The 18,301-nt window shown below is 46.2% G+C and overlaps 2 protein-coding genes across 2 annotated transcripts; both read right to left on the bottom strand.

The window, feature by feature from the left end:
* LOC142585624 (longistatin-like) lies at positions 1-8,698 on the bottom strand. Its single transcript, XM_075696535.1, has 4 exons — positions 8,104-8,698; positions 6,764-6,850; positions 4,795-4,928; positions 1-255 (listed from the first exon to the last, which is right to left on the bottom strand). Exons 1-4 carry the CDS (start codon positions 8,244-8,246, stop codon positions 158-160), a joined length of 462 nt encoding a protein of 153 aa, XP_075552650.1. The 5' UTR covers positions 8,247-8,698; the 3' UTR covers positions 1-157.
* A 1,087-nt stretch (positions 8,699-9,785) lies between these two features.
* LOC142585623 (longistatin-like) lies at positions 9,786-17,054 on the bottom strand. The gene is made up of 4 exons (XM_075696533.1): positions 16,533-17,054; positions 13,483-13,569; positions 12,506-12,627; positions 9,786-11,101 (listed from the first exon to the last, which is right to left on the bottom strand). Exons 1-4 carry the CDS (start codon positions 16,715-16,717, stop codon positions 11,013-11,015), a joined length of 483 nt encoding a protein of 160 aa, XP_075552648.1. The 5' UTR covers positions 16,718-17,054; the 3' UTR covers positions 9,786-11,012.
* Between the last annotated feature and the right edge of the window lie 1,247 nt (positions 17,055-18,301).

Raw genomic sequence — 18,301 nt, 5'->3', positions numbered from 1 at the left:
CACGGCAAAATACTTTATTGTGAGTAAAAGGACTCAGTAAAGCAGTAGTATAAAGGCACTGAGAAGGCACTGTGTGCCGAACAAAAAACCATTCTAAATAAAACGATGTATGTGAAAATGCAGTGGGCGCATAGTGGTATCACCTTCGCACAAAGATTTAAGTATGCTGCTTTGCAAGGTCGCTTGCCCTTAATTCCGGATACGAAATATAGCCGTCGTGGTTTTTGTCAGCTAAAAGAGCAGAGTCCACGTAGCCTGAAAAAAAGAAAGAAAGAGCCAGAACACTCACTGTAGTTTCACGTGTACGTTAAGCGAAAATACACAACTCCTTCAAAATTAGAGTCGAGGACGGGCACAGCATGCTACCGAAGCCATTATTATTGTGAGGCATTTTCGTTCACTTAAAAACTTCACGCAGACAATGCGCTCAGTCAAAAACAAACTAAGATTCAGACCCTCCGCACCTTTGACCTTTAAACATCTTGTGTGATTAAAACACCATCGCTTCGCTAATACATTTCTAGTACACCTCTAATACGTTTTTCCAGGAATCGTAGGGACATCAGTTGCTGGAAAAAAAAATACTCAGCTTAAGCGCGAGAACGCCATCCTACGCGATCTCCTCACTAAACTCTCGCAGGAGGTTAGAGACCTCAAACAGTCCCAAATACCAGCCCCTACACCTATCGCACAGAACGTCCCTGCCCCTAGTCAGGAGGCCCCCTCGACTCCCGCCCCCAAGAAGAGAGCCCTGCAAGATGGAGCCACGGGCCAGGTCCGCTCTGAAGTCAAAGACATGCTCATCTCACTTCAAACAACTATTAGCACTTTCCAACATGCACTGGACTCCCATGCTATTTAACTTAGTCATGATTGGCCTTGCCAAGCACCTACAGCAAGTCGACAATATCAACCATACCATCTACGCCGACGACATCACCATCTGGTCGTACCGAGGCAGTGATGGTCAAGTGGAATCAGCCCTCCAAACGGCGATTGACACGGTTGAAGCCTATCTCCAAGGGACCGGACTGCGCTGTTCGCCGGCTAAATCGGAGCTTCTGTTATACAAGCCCATTCAGCGGGGTCGCCCTCCCAAACACCAATCTGATCACCGACCCTGTGACGCCATCACCCTACGCCTTCAAGATGGCAGTCCTATCCCACACGTCCCTAGTATCCGGGTTCTCGGTCTCACCATCTCTACCAACGGCTCCAACGCCTTGGCTCTCAACAAGATCTGTGCCCAATCGCAAAACACCCTACGACTTCTTAAACGTATATCTAACCGACGAGGAGGACTCAAAGAAGAAAGCCTTCTCCGACTCGTCCAATCCTTTGTCATATGCCACATTACGTACGTTGCTGCGTACCTCAACTGGTACCGGGCTGAGCAAAACAAGCTCGACACCCTCATACGAGGGGTCTACAAGCAAGCACTTGGGCTCCCGCATTGCACCAGCACTGAACTCTTCAACCAACTGGGAGTTCACAACAACCTTTCCGAACTCATTGAAGCCCAACAACGCTCTCAGCTTGAACGGCTCACCCTTACTGAAACGGGGCGCTTTATTCTGTCCACGCTTGGCTTCACCTACCATCAGCAACAGGGCCCCAAACAACCGATCCCGACCGACATCCGTAGCTGGATCTACATAGACCCTATCCCTAGAAATATGCACCCTGAATATAACAGGGCCCGGCGCCAAGCTCGGGCCGGAGCTATCATAAAAGCCCTTGCCCACGTACCTGGCGTCACATTTGTTGATGCAGCCCAATACTCCCATGGCACACGATTTGTGGCCGTCGCCACACGCGATGGAGCCCTACAACACGCCTGCAGCGTCACTACCCCCACTTCCGAGACGGCTGAAGAAGTGGCCATCGCCCTGGCCACTTTGGATCCCACCTGTCACACCATAGTGTGTGACTCTCGCTCAGCCGTTACTAACTTCAGCAAAGGCCGTATTTCTCCCCAAGCTCTTCGCATCCTCTGCCAGGCACCACACTCTAAAGACAGCATAATCTCCCTAACATGGATCCCGGCCCATGCGGGCCCTGTCCACCCACACCTCCCCTATCTCAACGAGGTCACCCACTCCATTGCGCGAGGTCTAGTCAACCGCGCCGGAGTCACTGGAGATGAGTTGGACACCAGGGACAGTCTGACAACTTATAACGATCTCGTTAAGGTATTTCACCTCAGTCGCCGAATCTTCCCCCCGCCTCACCCAAAGTTCAGCCGGGCGCAGGCAAGTAGACGCAGGGCTACGATGGCCCTGCGTCTACTACAAACAAACACGTACCCTTCACCCGCCCGCCTCCACCTTATATTTCCGGACGTCTACACTACCCCCAACTGCCGGTGCTGTGGAATTCACCCGGCTACGCTTCCGCATATGCTATGGGAGTGCACAGCACAGTACATCCAGACTAACACCACGACTCTCTCGTCGAGGTTGCATGAGGCTCTGCGGAGCTCCGCCCTCGACGACCAAACCTGGGCGACCCAGCACGCCCGCGAGGCGGCGGCGAGGCAAGCCCTCGACGTCCCTTGGTGGGAGGCTTAGGCCCGGCCATGATAAAGTGCTGGTTCTACAATAAAAGTTTATTCCTCCTCCTCCTTGCGTGAAAATTTTGAATACACCTTTAGCGTAGTGGGGACCGGGCATCAACGACGTTAAAACCGGGAAAACGAGGGTAAAGCAGCTGGACACAAGAAAAGCCAATTGCCTCCTTTCGTTGGATGTGATAGCAGCGCTCGAAGAAAACGTGTTCGCGAGAAAGTGTGGTTGCAATCTGACGATAAATAAAACACACAATCAGGCAGGACCTGCGCTTCACCATCTCTCTCGACTGATCTTCGCGTATTCGCGAAGTAACATTACCATGAATACATCAGCATACACAGCGCTGTGTATGTCGTCTATCGCTGTCCGTGTCCTTTGCGCTGTACGTTATTTTTGATCATGACTTACCAATTAGCCCAAGCAACCACCCTAGTATACCATCAATATTTGCACAAATCAGCGACTGGCACTGAACTTGGCCCGAATAAACTATTCACGAAGAGCAAAGAAATTGAACAATGTCGTGTTCTACTCTAACGCCAACCATGGTACCGGAGCCACTCGGAGGGTCCTCACTTGGACAGGCAGCGATATATACGCGTACGTGCCTGCCAAGCTGCGAATTTCAAGTTCGCAAACTGTTGTAGAAATGACAACGAGTGGGAAGGGGGAACAACGTTAGCAGGCGTTCTTTTTTTTTTTTAAGCTACCCTGGGCACACGTCTTTTCGGGGATACATATACGCTCCATTATATGAGACCATTTGCCTTCATACGCTGAGCACAAGCAGCGAGAAACCTGGCACAACAAATCCGGACAAGAAATACACTATGTGTCGTCACACTGTTTCCAGATCACAGTGATTTCTTTAGTGTCAGTTTCTTATTCTTTATATACAATTAACTGGGAAGAGACATTATACAGACGAGGGTCCCAAAGTCAAAGACTGCAACCGGCCCCGTACACAGCAAGTCTGCCGTTGCCCAATTCCCCTGCTTCAGGAACTCCGTATAGACTTCCTCGAAGCAAGTACCGCTCTCGAATGCTTTCACCATCAGAAGGGATTGCAACGGAAGGAAGGTTCGGAGACCAACGAGCGAAGCTTCTTCGCGAAGAGAATTTACTTTTTTCCTAAACGTCAATGCGGCGTTCGTAAAGCCGCAAAACGAGCCAAAATTTATCAGGCTTACGAAAAATTGGAGAAAGTTGGCAGGTATGTGTATAGTAGTACGGGGTATCACTTATGTGCGGTCCAGTGCAGTACACAACGGTTTATACTACGTAAGCATTCAAATAATGCGTATACGAATTTTTTTTAATGTTTACTATCGTGAGCAGGGCTCAGATTTATTCTCTCTCTCTCTCTCTCTCTCTCTGAGAGGTTCGGTGCAATGATGATGATGATATGATGACGACGACGACGACAAAGGAGCTTCATGACTCTAGGGTCCACCTACACTGAAAACAAGAGGCAGCTTCGATGACTTTGCTGCGGCTGATTCGCGCACCGGTCCCATTCATGATAACCTTTAGTTATAGCTTTCTAATAGCACCCCGGAATTTTAATATATATGGGAAGCGTGAGGGAATATGTTCTCATATCGCGGCGTTCTAAAACTGGCAGTAGAGTTATTCCCTAGAATGCCAAAACAAGAAGGACAATTTCAGAACATGCATAGACTGCGGCATGATTATATGCGATTCAAAGCTTTACTATGCAAGGTCAGATGATTATGTGAAGGCGTACTCTCCTGTCACGATAGCCTTCATGTAAAGCGCACTTTTTCAACACCTTCCGAGGTAAAAGAAGTTACCGTGCAGGTCATTTTAGGTTCTCGTTATTCTGGCTGCACCTAGGCGTCACATCGGCTTAACGAACTGTTCCGTGAGCGAAAGTGTGATCGTTATTAAAGGTTACAGTAATATGAATCAGTTAGACTATATTCTGGGTTTTCATTTGCCAAAAATTCCGATAAGATCATGAGGCACGTCGTAGCAGGAGACTCCGGAATAATTTTGACCCCCCTGGGGTTCCCTAAACGTGCACCCTATGCACGGTACACTGGCGTTTTTTGCATTTCGCCCCCGTCGAAATGCAGCCGCCGCAGCCCCGTTTGTTCCCACGCCCTCGGGCTTAGAAGCGCGACGCCATAGCCACTACGAAGTGAAGCTAGTAGTGTGCGTAAAGTTAGTAATGTGCAGTGCTGCCGAAGGATTAACTCACTGGCGATGTCCGCCTCCGGTATGATCTCCATCCTTTCGTCCGCGTGGCCGCCTTTATCGTGGTGGCTGGAGTGGTACATGGCCGCCATCATCTCTTGGCCGTCCAGCAGGTTGTTGTTGTCGAAGTCGTGCATCCTGCGACATGCAATCCACAAATAGGTCTGAGGTGCGAGCAACTGTAGGACTTGGTAACAACTTAAGAATTCAGCTCAGGCTCAACCACCCCCCAAATAAATGGTGGGGGGGGGGCGCACTGCATCAGCACTCCTAGCCACCATGCTCGAAAAAAAAAAGTAGTTCCAGATGAGCACCGATATTGAATTAAGTTCGTACGCGTTCGCCGCGACGTAATGGAAATGTGCTAACGTAACCGCATGACGCATGTATACAAACTCTTGTTAGACAGCGGTGTATTCGTCACCTCCATCTTAGGCTCTCATTAGTGTGCAGTAGACTATAACACACGCTAGTTCTCACGGACAATAAAATCGACGACAGTTTCTCTGTATCGCGTAAAGATTCAGTGGAGAGAAGCGCTAATGAACTTAATTAAGGCAACAAGTTCGTATTTCTTGCATTACATGCTCGAAACACTATCAACACGGATATCGACCGAGCATATATCGCTCGTTAAAGTAAATAATATAGAATTTACATAGGTAACTTCCACAGAATAAAGTTTTCACTGCGTAGAATTGTCTCCATACACGAAATCACAACCCAACCATATCGTTCGAGTTGGTCAGCGCGAACGCTCTGTGTCGCAGCTCAACGCAGATGCGCAGTTCGGCTATCAACATTAAAAGTTAGGTTTCGCTCATGCTTGCCACGTTCTTGTTTTTTCTTTTTTTGTAAGACGACATTTTTTTATGCGTGAGCAGCGCAGCCACCAACGCAATGCTATATAACTTTTTTCTCCGCGCGCGCGCGCGCGTGTGCGTGTGAGTCCGTGTGTGTGCGTGTGTGTGCGTGCGTACCTGCGTGTGTTCTCTCTCATTCTATCTACGCTGATATAGCGACGCTAGCGTGACGGAAACATAATAAATATGATGTACGAAGCGGTTGAAACGCGAAAGTGAAGAAAACGTGTCAGATATATATGCATGTGATAAGCAATAACATGCATGTGATGCATGTGATAAGCAAACAATAAGCATTTGTTTGCTCCTAAACAAGGCTCAGTCCAAGATTTCAAGTGGCCCAACACTAGCTGGTGTGCACTAAAGGAAAAAAATGGGGGGGGGGGGGGGGCAGACCACATCAACAAGCGTAACACGTCAATATTTGTTATACTATTCACCTCTAATGGTTCCTAAACCTTAATATTGAGTTTGTGTAATTACTTTCATTTTTCTAGTCATTGTTGTTATTGCTGCCTTATTTTGCGCAATAGCTTGTTAAATAATATATATATATATATATATATATATATATATATATATATATATATATATATATATATATATATATATATATATATTGCATGCTTCCGCTCGTCGACTTGCGAGTCGCACTCCGTTAGGAGCAAAGGCTTTTGTCAGGCTGCACAGCCATTAGCTTCTGCCCCCGCTCCTGTACATAAGCAGGACAAATAAACAAACGTTGGAATGCCACATCATAAAACAGACTACAATTACTTATTCAAAGCGTGAAGTATATAGACAAATGTTTCGCTCGGAGGGCCTCCTGTTGTCAGTAGGGCTGTAACTAATCTTCTATAACATCGCGCACAAAGATAAGAGACCGCAGATCTCGCGAATGCCTCCCGTATCTCGTATCTAATACCACACAACGTAAAAAATATGTTCGCTTTCACTGAGGCATCAGAGCGATTACAAACTTCAAAAAAAAAAGAAAATGGTAATCCTAATACATATACTAGCGCTAAAGTGCACAGCGCAACGATTTAGACGCACGAACATCTTATTGCACAGGCTACAGGCACAATAAATTACCGTTCGCTCGCTTACCTGAAATAGTAGAACGACAATTCATCCTGCGACATTACTCCGGCGCTTTCAAGTTCAATCATCTTCGCGACGTCCTGTCTAATATGACTGGAAACAAAACGCATACAGAAGACGTAAGTGAACAGAAAAGTCTATATTCTGAGGCACAACAGTTCGCAAGTTGCTTTGGTGCGTAAAACCCCATAATTAATATTTATGGCCATCCCGCTTGAACAATTCCCGTTGAAATCTTCACTGAATCAGCGGGGAATGAAACAAGTTATCTCTAGTCCAGAAAAATTTAGAAGAAGGTAGAATCTGGCCGCCGCCAATAAAGCTGCTCATGCTCAAACTGAAACGTCTCGACCTTTACCACTAGGGGCCCTAAAGAATTTTTTTTTCGTTCTACAATTAGCCATGACGTCGGATGAAAAGAAAGAAAAAAGGGTGCTTAGAAGAGTCCCACGTAAACAGGCTTCCTAAACTCCCCATGCGCGTAGCTCAGTCGGCGTGGAAAAGGTCGGACACGTCGAAAGCGACGTATACTAAAGTTTCGAATGAAACAGACGCACAAAATCGCTTTTTTTTATGGCTTTGCGAACGTACACAGGCCCGAACACACATGTTTAGTATACACGAGTGGCACTCTGCGTAATGGATGAATCGTCGTCTGCCCGTTCCTACTGGGTTTCAGGCAATGGTGGTGTTTCTAACTCGTACTACGTGTCGTCGCGCCGAAATGAACAGAAAAAGCCGTCACTTTTAATTGCCTGGAACTGCGACGCGCGTGATCACAGCGTAACCGGCTGCCAACTACACGACAGCTCCAAAGCTAAGCGCCTGCTAAAAAAAAAGAAACGCTCACGCTCCGCTTAGCTTGTTTTCTAGCGCCACTTCGGAGTGATTACTTGAGTACTTTATATATTTTAATCGTATGAAGCCCGAAATCGCCTTCGTTACTCAGAGGCAAGACCACGGGTGGCTCGATCCTGCCTTGCAAATGTTTTGCTTTATTTGCCCAACCAGACTAGAGCTCGGCATTGCGACTTTGTCGTTGTTACCACGCGCCATCGCGGCCACGTCTAGTAAATTGTTGCTCGAGAAACTTGGCAGCAGTAAACGCACGAGAAATTTAAGCACAAGCATGCGTGGTTTTTACCTCTCTTTCGTTTGTCCTATTGCCACCTTTAGCAGGCAGACAAACGTACCAACACTTATTTAGATCCGCTGGCAAGAAACCTGTTTCTCGTAAAAAAAAACTTAGAGAAAAATACAAGCAAAACAGGTCATCGGAAGTGAAGGCCTGCTGCGGTACGGCGTTAACACACAGCGACGTGTGCGCAGGTCGATTTTACACTCACCCCAAGTCGCGGGCAACTTGCACCGCCGACCACTTCTTGCGTAGCTCAGCTGCCTCGCCGGTTTGGGCATCAGGGGGCAGGTCCGCCGCGACAGCGGCGAACAAAACAGTCACACAAAAGCCCCAGCTCGCGAGGGTCTGCATGTCTTCTTGCTTTTCACAACGAGGTCACAAAAACAGCTGTGCTCCGCCCGGCGCAACGTCCAAACGCTGTAGACAGGAAAATCACTTCCGAGTGCCTACCGCAAGGACAGCCTCGCTGAGCCGCCGCCGCCGCTGCCGCTGCTTCGTCGACAAATTTGAGAGCCCGAACGCTTACGCGGCAACCGTGCCTCAAGGTTCACGCGCTTCGAACCCTGACAGCAGCTGCCGAAACTAAGCGACGAACGCCACGCAGGCATGGGAGGCCACGTGGGGGAAACCGTGCGCGCATGCACGCACAAATATGCACACACACACAAACACACGTGGAGTTCGCGCAGTGGCGGCAGACTAGCGGCCGCGGCTCGACGCGTGTCCGTTGCGAACGCTAGCGACAGACGGCTCTGCCCACCATGATCATCGTTTGAGGCGTGCCCAGAAAGACGAAACTCGCGAGAAGAGGAAGAGGGGCAAGAGAGCGGACTAGGGAGAGAGAGAGAGAGAGTAAGGAAAGTAAGCGGCGGTTGTCGTCTCCAGCCTTCGGCTGCGCTTACACCCACTGACAATCCTTCATCAGTTCTCTTCCTCCGAAAGGGACTGACGTCAGTGCCAGCCGTTGCGACAGTTGCGACAACAGCGTGGGCCCAGCTGGCGAGCGTCAGCTTTTGGCTGCAGCCGCGGCTTCGGCTCTGGATATGGGCGCGGCTCCAGCTGCGAGAGGCGGGAAGCTCGAACCCGGAGCCGCAGCACCGGGCTCTATTTTAGCGGACCGGGTCATTAGAGCTTCTGGAAAACCAACGGTATCCCCGGACTAGATAGGCCCGCCTTGAGGTCTTAGAAATTTGGCAAATAAAGTTATCTATTTCCGCGCATTGTATGACCTACTTCTGCCCTAAAAGTTCATAGTCGATTTGCGCCATTCACAGCTCTCTAATGACGTTGTGGACTAGTTAAACTTTAGCGGCAGTCACGCGGAACGTTTTTTAAAGCATATTGGCGACATGGGCGTAGGTCGGCGGCGTTCTCAAGTTTTATGTCGAGCAATGAAACAACCTCACCGTCATTATTCCCCAGTGTACGTCCACCGCAGGATGTCGATGTAATCCATTCTAATAAACGGGTGGAGCGGGTAGTACGACTCCAGTGTTCGCAATCGTGAAGCGAAAACAGGTAATGGTGGAGGGGATCAGGAGGGAGGGGAAGATAATTTAGATGGATCATTGCGGTTTGTTGTCGAATAACTATATATAGGCAAGTGGGAAAGTAAATAATCGTCGCGAGTGCAAACTGAAAATATGACCGTACAGTGGACCGACCGGCAAGTCAGCAGTTCTCTTCCTTCCCCCGTCCCCTTTCCCAACAGACAAGATGACAGCCTTTTTGTATTCAGGATTTCGGTCACCATGAGTAATGTAGAGTGGCACGGCCGGAGACTAATGAAATTAAATGAATAGGACGAATTTAAGAACACGTGCTGCAGACCCACTCAATTTTAGGCCCCGGTTGCACAAACACAACAAGTTTTAATAAAGGGCAGGCGAGGAAACCATGAAATGTTTATTTTGAAGCTTCCGCTGAAAAATTTTAGATTGTAGTTGCACAAAAAATATGGCAGAACCTAATGCAAAAGGTGGTGACAGTGGAATCGCCTTTGTATCGGGATTATACAGGGTGTTTCACATAACTTGGGCCAAACATTTGAAATATGCAAATGCTGCGTAGCTGTACAGAACCAAGGTAATGTTTGCTGTCGCTTAAAGATGGTCAGATTGTTTTTTTTTTACATTCCACATAATTAGATAGTCTTAATTAACTTCTCACATATAATAATTAGATGAGAAGTGTCAATAAGAAAATTGTAGAACAACATGAGAAGCTCTAGATACAGCTTTCTGTTTCTCAATACGTGCTACATGAAAGTTTTTCCGAGCGTGAAACATGCCTGCGAATACACGCAAAATTGCTGCGCGAATGGCCGATCGAGCAACTTTGCGTTTATTCGCGGGCATCTTTCACGCTCGGAAAAACACTTATGTCGCACCTATTCAGAAACAGAAAGCTGTATCGGGAGTTTCGGATGTTGCTCTACAATTTTCTCATTGACACTTGTCAGCGAATTAGGATAATTGAAAAGTTGACTAAATAAGACTAATTATCTAATTACACGGAATGCTGAAAGTAATCCGAGTATCTACAAGACCCGGCAAACAACATTACATTGGTTATGTCCAGCTATGTAGCGTTTGCACATCTTTAAAGTTTGGTCCAAGTTAAGTGAAACACCCCGTACGTTCACACGTGAATGCCTAAGAACATATTTGTGTAGTTCGCGCCGCCCGGAACGCTTTTGGTTACCTAAATGATGATTAACAACACTATGAAGATTTGAATGAACAACTGTGATGGGCGCCGACGATCTACAGCTTGAAACTTATCCCAAGTACCCTAAAAACTAAAAGGTTATATAAAAACTCGCTAAAAAATCAACTTTATTCGGCGGTTACATTAAACAGATATAAAACAACCACTTGCTTAGTGCACGGGAGGTTTGAAACCACCAAAGCTGCCCAGCTCGCTCCTTGCTAATCCACGTAGGGTATCTTAAACAACCTGGAGACATCAGATGCTCGGTTCATTGAAGACGCGTTCCGTTGTTAGGATGACGCCCGCATAAACTTCATGCCGTGACCACGCCATTCTTAAATACTGTAAATCACAACATGGAGGAGAAACGATGACACCGTGGGCTTGTCGTCACACGGGCGCCTTCTATGGTTCGTCAGAGGAAGAGCGAAGCTCAGCGTACTCCAGGAATCCGTCATTGTTCTTGTCAAAATGCATCAGGGCGTCCACAGCCTCTGAAATGCACGCAGTCGCCGAAGAGTCAGGATTAGACACGGCAGTGTGCCATTAATGGATCAGCGATGGCATGCAAGCGTGATCCGTCCACTCCAACCGCCAAATTAAGAGGTTGTAGGAGTACTGGGACGTCTTTATTTCTGCATGCGCGAAGAGCTACACAGGGTATCCCAGCTATAAAGTTAGCCACGCTCTTCAACGAAAAAGAAAAAAATATCGATTTAGAAATACGGTCCAAGGTAATGCTAAAACCTACGGTACTTGGTCGTCCGGTCTTTGACAACCAAATACCGTTGCTTTTTTGGTATCTTGCAGCTTTTTCTTTTTTTTTCGGTGAACAGCTCGGCTAACCTTAGCTGCAGGTGGACACACGGTTAAAGGGTAAAGGACACATGGATATCAAGGTTAAAGAGGGGGTACCGACTGTTTCAATATAACGAAAGACTGTGGTATAACTATGCCATCGGATGTCGTTTTCGGACGAGACAAAGACGAGATTGTGCGAGCCTAGCGATTATTTGTACCCTCTTTTGCTGGCTCTTGTAGCAGCGACTACTCCTGCTGATGTGCATTCGCAATCATTTAAAGACACCGTTACGATACCGGCTGTGTTCTTGTATGCTTAGATCAACCTCTGCTCAATGCTTTAAAGAAAGTGCGTTATCGCACTTCGCGGATATAGTGAAAGAAATGTACTAGCGCAAAGAAAAATAATGATACAAAGCAGCTGGCACATGGAGAAATGGGGGGGGGGGGGGGCGAGAATGTACCTGAGTGAGTGTGATCGCTGCTGCCAGGAACATCAAGAAAGGGAAAGAGCATAGAGTTATTATGCTCTGCGATGTGCCACAGACATGCTGAAGTATACCGCGAAACGCCCTCTTTCTTTCGGGAATCAGCTGCTTACGTTCGCAGTGTGTATGCAGATCAATAATCACCTCCGCACTGTATGACTTGAGTGCATGTGTTCGGAGTTACCTCCAATTTTTGTAGTGATTTGTTCTTGCTATAGAATGTCTTCATCATCATCATCATCACCAGCCTGGTTACGCCCACTGCATGGCAAAGGCCTCTCCCATACTTCTTCAATAGAATGTGTTAGTCCCATGCAAAGAAGCAGAATGGTTTGTGGAGAAGTAACTGAGCACTCGCTTAGGAGCCATTGGGTTCCAAACCCACGTAAACTAATGAACTTTTCTTCCTACGTTATTTTCTTTCCCGAGTCTTCGAATGTGATGGCGTATACAAGGAGCTTTGATGTTACAGGGAGCTGTGACGCTACAAGGAGCCGTGATAATACATGGATATCCCGATATCCTAGCTCGTAGCAGTTTTTGCGCAGTAAAAGAAGGAAGCGCTACAACGAAGTGCGTCTTTCATTTCCAGTGGATCGTGGCACTTACCAACTGTCTCACTGATTCCGGTCTCGGCTTCCTCCTTGCCATGGCCGTGCGCCCCCATGTGCTTCATCGCGGTTAGCAGCTCCCAGCCGTCAAGCATGTTATTGTCATCGAAGTCGTGCATGCTGCGAATGGCAGGAACGCTAATTAAAGTTCATTAAACGAAATTCTGGAATTTTACGTGTCAAAACCACGATATGATATTGAGGCACGCCGTAGTGGGAGGTCCGCGAATTAAATTTTAAGCACCTGGGTTTTTTTTTAACGTGCACCCAATCGCACGGTACACGGCCATTTCTGCATTTCATCAAGTTCTGTTTTAGAAACCTGCAGACCTGCTTTAGTTCCTTCATAAAAAAAAAATGGTGGCAAGCAGCAGCGTAATGCACTTTGTAATACATGAACTTAGTATAGAAACGTAGACATTCGCGAACACACATTTTTGACGAGCCCGGTGCCTCACTTTCTAGTTCGATGAAACAGCGCTTGGTAAGGTCAGGCGAAGCAATATGTCTATTTTCTTACAAACTTCAATCAGCTTCACGAATGGTGAAGTCATACTACAAAAACTTAAGTTAAACAGAGTGGCTCTAGATTTTACGGGGATAAATTACAAGTGACGCCTTTTACTTTTCGAAGAAATGACCCGTGTATTCAAGCTATCCTTGCATGGTGTGTAGGACCTTTTCAACAAGTTAAACACGGTATGCCTGTCACACTGAATACAAAGCCATTTTCAATTGATATAAAAATTGGACCAGTTCCCAGGCTTCTGCATGTCTGTGAAGTTTGCAAATCAAGGCAATAATGAACGCACAGGTCACAACGGAAATATAATAGAAATTAGGTGCCAGTGCCGCACGTGAATAGTAGTTAGCAAAATTAATTTTCAAAGTATGGCAACGAAGCGTAAAAGATAACTTTCTTTTTTTACAAAGTGTCAGTTGTCTATGCTACAGACAGGAACACGACGAACTTACCGAAGGAAGTAAAATATAGTCTCGTCTTCCGTCAGCTTGCCCTCGATTTGCAGGTCTGTGATCGTCTTCAGGTCTTCTTTGAGGTGCCTGAAGGAAAAGATCATAAGAAAAAAATACACTTCCGCTTTGATAGACCGGCTGTATCCAGGTTTATTGTTTTTGGTTTCATAGATTTTAGGTTTGTAGTTCTTCCTATCAGTTATTTGACTTCACTGTCTGTTCACTTCATAAATTCTTGCAAATATATATATATATATATATATATATATATATATATATATATATATATATATATATACCGGGCCCTTCAGCTACCCTTATTCTTTTTGTTGTTACATTACATATATATATATGAAGTAAACGGTTCCTTGCTTGCTACACACCGTATTGGTAGGCAGCATGGACTTCCACGCCTCTTTACTCGCCGAAACGTCAAATAAAAAACGTCACAAAGGGCCATGTGAACATATATATATATATATATATATATATATATATATTCACTATAGATTTGTTATGCTGCTGAAAAAGAAGTTGCGGCAAGATCGATTGGCATTCAATCTTTAAATGTAGGGGTTGTATACCGACACATAATAAGAACGATCTAGAAGTCAGGCTTTTTATTTCAAACTAGGATCGTAGGTACAGCATTCTGTCAACAATGAAGTTAGCGCTTCTGGGGTTTATTTACGAATAAAATCGGAAGGTGCGTTGTAAGCGTAAGATTATCGTAATTATCTTAATTAATTCGCGAGATGCGATGGTTGTGGATTCCGTTCCCACATGCGGCAAGTTTTTCATCCACGTTAATTTCCATTAATTTATCGTTTCCTTATTTCATTTATTAAGCACAAGTAACTCCCCCTATGTTGTTCTTGGTGACAATGTTTGTTGGCTTCTTATGACATGACTAATAAAAATCGGGCCCCTCGGTTAACCCCCTTTCTTCTAGTTTATTACATAACGAGGGTCTCGAATCCTGCAACATTGATGCCTTGAGGTAGCATATCTGGGTTTATTGACCAGTTGCCTTCACCCAAAAAGATCATGTTCTCGTGACGCCTGCGGCAAAAAGGACGTTCCACGTCCGCCGCAAAGGTCTGTGAGTGGTGGCGCAGGCTAACACTCCCAGGGTTCCACTAGTACACATAAATACCCAAGAAAGTGGATGGAGAAACGGCGCCGCGGTAGCTCAATTGTTAGAGCATCGCACGCGAAATGCGATGCTTTTGGGTTCGGGTCGCACCTGTGACAAGTTGTTTTTTCATCCACTTTAATTTCCATTAATTTATTGTTTCTTTATTTCATTTATTAAGCAAAAGTAACTCCCCCTATATTGTTCTTGGTGACAGTGTTTGTTGGCTTCTTATGACATGACTAATAAAAATCGGGCCCCTCGGTTAACCCCCTTTCTTCTAGTTTATTACATAACGAGGGTCTCGAATATTGCAACATTGATGCCTTGAGGTAGCATATCTGGGTTTATTGACCAGTTGCCTTCACCCAAAAAGATCATGTTCTCGTGACGCCTGCGGCAAAAAGGACGTTCCACGTCCGCCGCCAAGGTCTGTGAGTGGTGGCGCAGGCTAACACTCCCAGGGTTCCACTAGTACACATAAATACCCAAGAAAGTGGATGGGGAAACGGCGCCGCGGTAGCTCAATTGTTAGAGCATCGCACGCGAAATACGATGCTTTTGGGTTCGGGTCGCACCTGTGACAAGTTGTTTTTTCATCCACTTTAATTTCCATTAATTTATTGTGTCTATATTTCATTTATTAAGCAAAAGTAATTCCCACTATATTGTCCTTGGTGTCAGTGTTTGTTGGCTTCTTATGATATGACTAATAAAAATCGGGCCCCTCGGTTAACCCCCTTTCTTCTCGTTTCTATATATATATATATATATATATATATATATATATATATATATATATATATATATATATATATATATATATATATATATATATATATATATATATATATATATATATATATATATATATATAATGTGCGCGTGTTCATATTATTGCATATTATACTAAACATACATTGTATATTATTGTGCACAATGGCTATGACCATAGGATTGCGCCCTGTGGGAACACTTCAGCCTGATTCCGGAATCGTATCGATAAGGTAAGCAGTATGTTATGGTTCATTATTTTTATCCAGTACTTACGTTGCCTGCATTATGCCATGGCCTCCATTTTTACTAAAGAAAATGCCACAGCAGTCGCAGTAGTTTTCGTTGTAGTAGTTAAGATTGCATCCGACGTCAGGCTGAAAAGTTAAATTTGCTAATCTTTTGAGATGACTCGACCATACTGAAGATAGCGCTTGCCCTATCCACCATACATCGTAAGCAATCTGCCTCAACATGGCGTCAGTTCTTAACTGGTCATTTGACTGCGATATCTATATTTAAGCGAGCGAACGTCTAGTCAAAGCACAAATTAGCTTTTTTTTTTCGCTGTGCCAAACTGAGCAAACGATTCGAACCTAAGGCACTGATAAGTTGTGCAGCCTTCCGCAGTTCTGTCCAGAGCTCTTGAGTGGTGCTTTGCGAAGCAAAGTAACATATGCACGCGACATTTCTCAGAAGCCTCGCTGCTCGCTTTCAGAGATAACGCTTTGTCGAGAAGCAACAGCAGCCACATGAACATAGATGCCACATGGTTGCTCAACACGGTGCCTTGAACCGTGACTTCTGCGACCATATACATATATATTTTCTCGGTTCAGGAGCTCGCGGGACTCAAGCGCGCGTACTTGTACGTTCGTCCACACTTCCGTACAGAGCGCCCTAGCGCTGGGTTGGAGAGCAAAGAAAGTAATACCACAGCAGCTGCTAGGTTCAAGGTATCGGGCTGAATAATGTGCTGCCCGGGCATCCTCGTAGCTTTCACCGGTCGCGTGCACTGTCGCTCAGAGCGGTCAGCAATGCGCAGGAACATCGACTTCGTTGCATCGCAGCGCACCGCATTCACCGCTGTACCGACGGAAGCGCGGACGACCGTATGCGCGAGCCTTCTTGGTGCACTTACTCGATGTCGTGGATTACATCCCTCGCTCCGAATTTCCGTCGCACTTCGGCTACTTTGTCGCCGCCGTCACCGGAAGTCGCCATCGCCGCCTTCGGGAAAACGCAGCTCACGACCACACACGACAGGCACAACGCCGCGAGCACCGGTGTCCGGCCAGCGGCCGCAGAAACGAGCGTCGACCGCATCACGACGCACCAAGGGAAAAAAAAAAAGAAAATGCACGATGAACGCACAGCCAAACGCAGAAACAAGGACTCCGCGGCGGGGCTTTGTTTTCCCCTCCTCGCAAGTTTCGCCTCCTGGCGAATAACACAGCGTATAACTTGTCTCGGGCCCGCGAATGATTTGACGGGCAGTTTTCAGTGGCAGCTGCGGGAGCCCAAGCACGGCTTTCTTCCTGCTGGCGGAGTCGCGAAGGAGAGGTGGCGGCTACGGGGCAGCCACGTTGGACGCTGATAAGACGACGTGAGCGCCCGCGATAACCTCGTCGTCCACGGACTGCGCAGATAAGCGGCGCTACGAAACTCCGCTGCGACTGCGCGTCGCAGGAAGCAGCTATATAGTCCCGCGTCCAGCAACTCCGCGTGGAAAGTCATTTGCCGTGTGCCTTCTTACGACTTGTGGCAGATGGCGCTTGTCACTTACGGAAAGCTTGTGCCTCGACATGTGTTCCCATACTAACGGCAGCGAACGCCAGGCCCTCAGCCCAGTCCTTCCTATTTTTTTTTATTTCCTTTCTTTATCTCGTTTTGTTATACGTAGGCATAATACACGCGTGCAGTAGGCCGGGCGTTGTGTCTGCACTAGGGCAAATAAGAATTTCTTTTGTGCCACGAATGAAAAGTAACTTACCTTCTTTCCTGTGGCCACCGTCTATCACTTTTACTTTTTTTTTTCGTTCTATATTCGCACTTTCAGACAGGTTCTATCATTCATCACCTATTCACTTTTCCAAAGCCTAGACTGTGATATGGGCGCATAGAAATCCAGAACCAGTTTAGTTCCTATGATAGCCCTTCGAAAAGTAAAAATCAAGAAAAAAAGCATGCACATCCAACGCAGTGCTGAAATCTAAATGACGCGAGAGCTCGTTAGAAAATCAAGCATTCAAAGAAAATGTCAAATAATTGAAGAATAAGCGTGATGCTCTGCGTGTGGTGCTGAAGCAATGTGAGTCTAGACTTCTACAAAGTGGACAGCACTCAAGATGCAATAATGTAGTAGTGAAGGGCGTGCCCCATGCTTCTCACGATAATATCAGAGAAATCGCCAAAAAAATTAGGACGAGCTATAGACATGCCCCTCGACGGCTCTGACATGCAAATCTGTCACGGCGCTAAAACACCAGGCAATACTACTGCCCCTAACTTTGTCATTCAGTTTGCACGAAGAACATCACGAGGCTCTTTTCTAGAGAAGGCTGGAAAGCAAAGGCTAATTACTAATGATTTAGGCTTTCCATCAAAAATGCCCGTTTTGTAAACAAGCATTTGTGCCCTGCCGTGAAGCGACTATGCGGTGCCGTGAAGCGGAAAATATTGCCAGTGGCAGTATGCTTGGACAAGAAACGCCAAGATATTTGTTCGCAAACCAGTTGGGACGGCTACTGTTTTAATGAATAGCCTGGATGACTTATTCAGCATCGTGTAGGGAAACTGGATGACTTATTTAACATCGAGTAGGGACACTTCTTATCGTGTTTCTTCATTTTACTTGTGTGTTACGTTACAATTGTGGGATTTTTATATTAAACGATGTAAACGTCTTGG

The sequence above is a fragment of the Dermacentor variabilis genome, chromosome 6 (assembly GCF_050947875.1).
Source record: "Dermacentor variabilis isolate Ectoservices chromosome 6, ASM5094787v1, whole genome shotgun sequence".
NCBI lineage: Eukaryota > Metazoa > Arthropoda > Arachnida > Ixodida > Ixodidae > Dermacentor > Dermacentor variabilis.
The sequence above is the reverse complement of the archived record's forward strand: the minus strand, read 5'-3'. Positions and strand labels throughout refer to the sequence as shown.

What these genes read in the sequence shown, in the direction of transcription:
- LOC142585624 (XM_075696535.1), bottom strand. Translation starts at nt 8,246, where the DNA reads ATGCAGACCCTCGCGAGCTGGGGCTTTTGTGTGACTGTTTTGTTCGCC. An exon ending in CAAGTTGCCCGCGACTTGGG is followed by an intron (nt 6,851 to 8,103) that starts GTGAGTGTAAAA and finishes TTTTGTTTCCAG; the next exon opens with TCATATTAGACAGGACGTCG. An exon ending in TTGTCGTTCTACTATTTCAG is followed by an intron (nt 4,929 to 6,763) that starts GTAAGCGAGCGA and finishes TGCATGTCGCAG; the next exon opens with GATGCACGACTTCGACAACA.
- LOC142585623 (XM_075696533.1), bottom strand. Translation starts at nt 16,717, where the DNA reads ATGCGGTCGACGCTCGTTTCTGCGGCCGCTGGCCGGACACCGGTGCTC. An exon ending in GATGTAATCCACGACATCGA is followed by an intron (nt 13,570 to 16,532) that starts GTAAGTGCACCA and finishes CTTTTCCTTCAG; the next exon opens with GCACCTCAAAGAAGACCTGA. An exon ending in CGGAATCAGTGAGACAGTTG is followed by an intron (nt 11,102 to 12,505) that starts GTAAGTGCCACG and finishes CGTGCATTTCAG; the next exon opens with AGGCTGTGGACGCCCTGATG.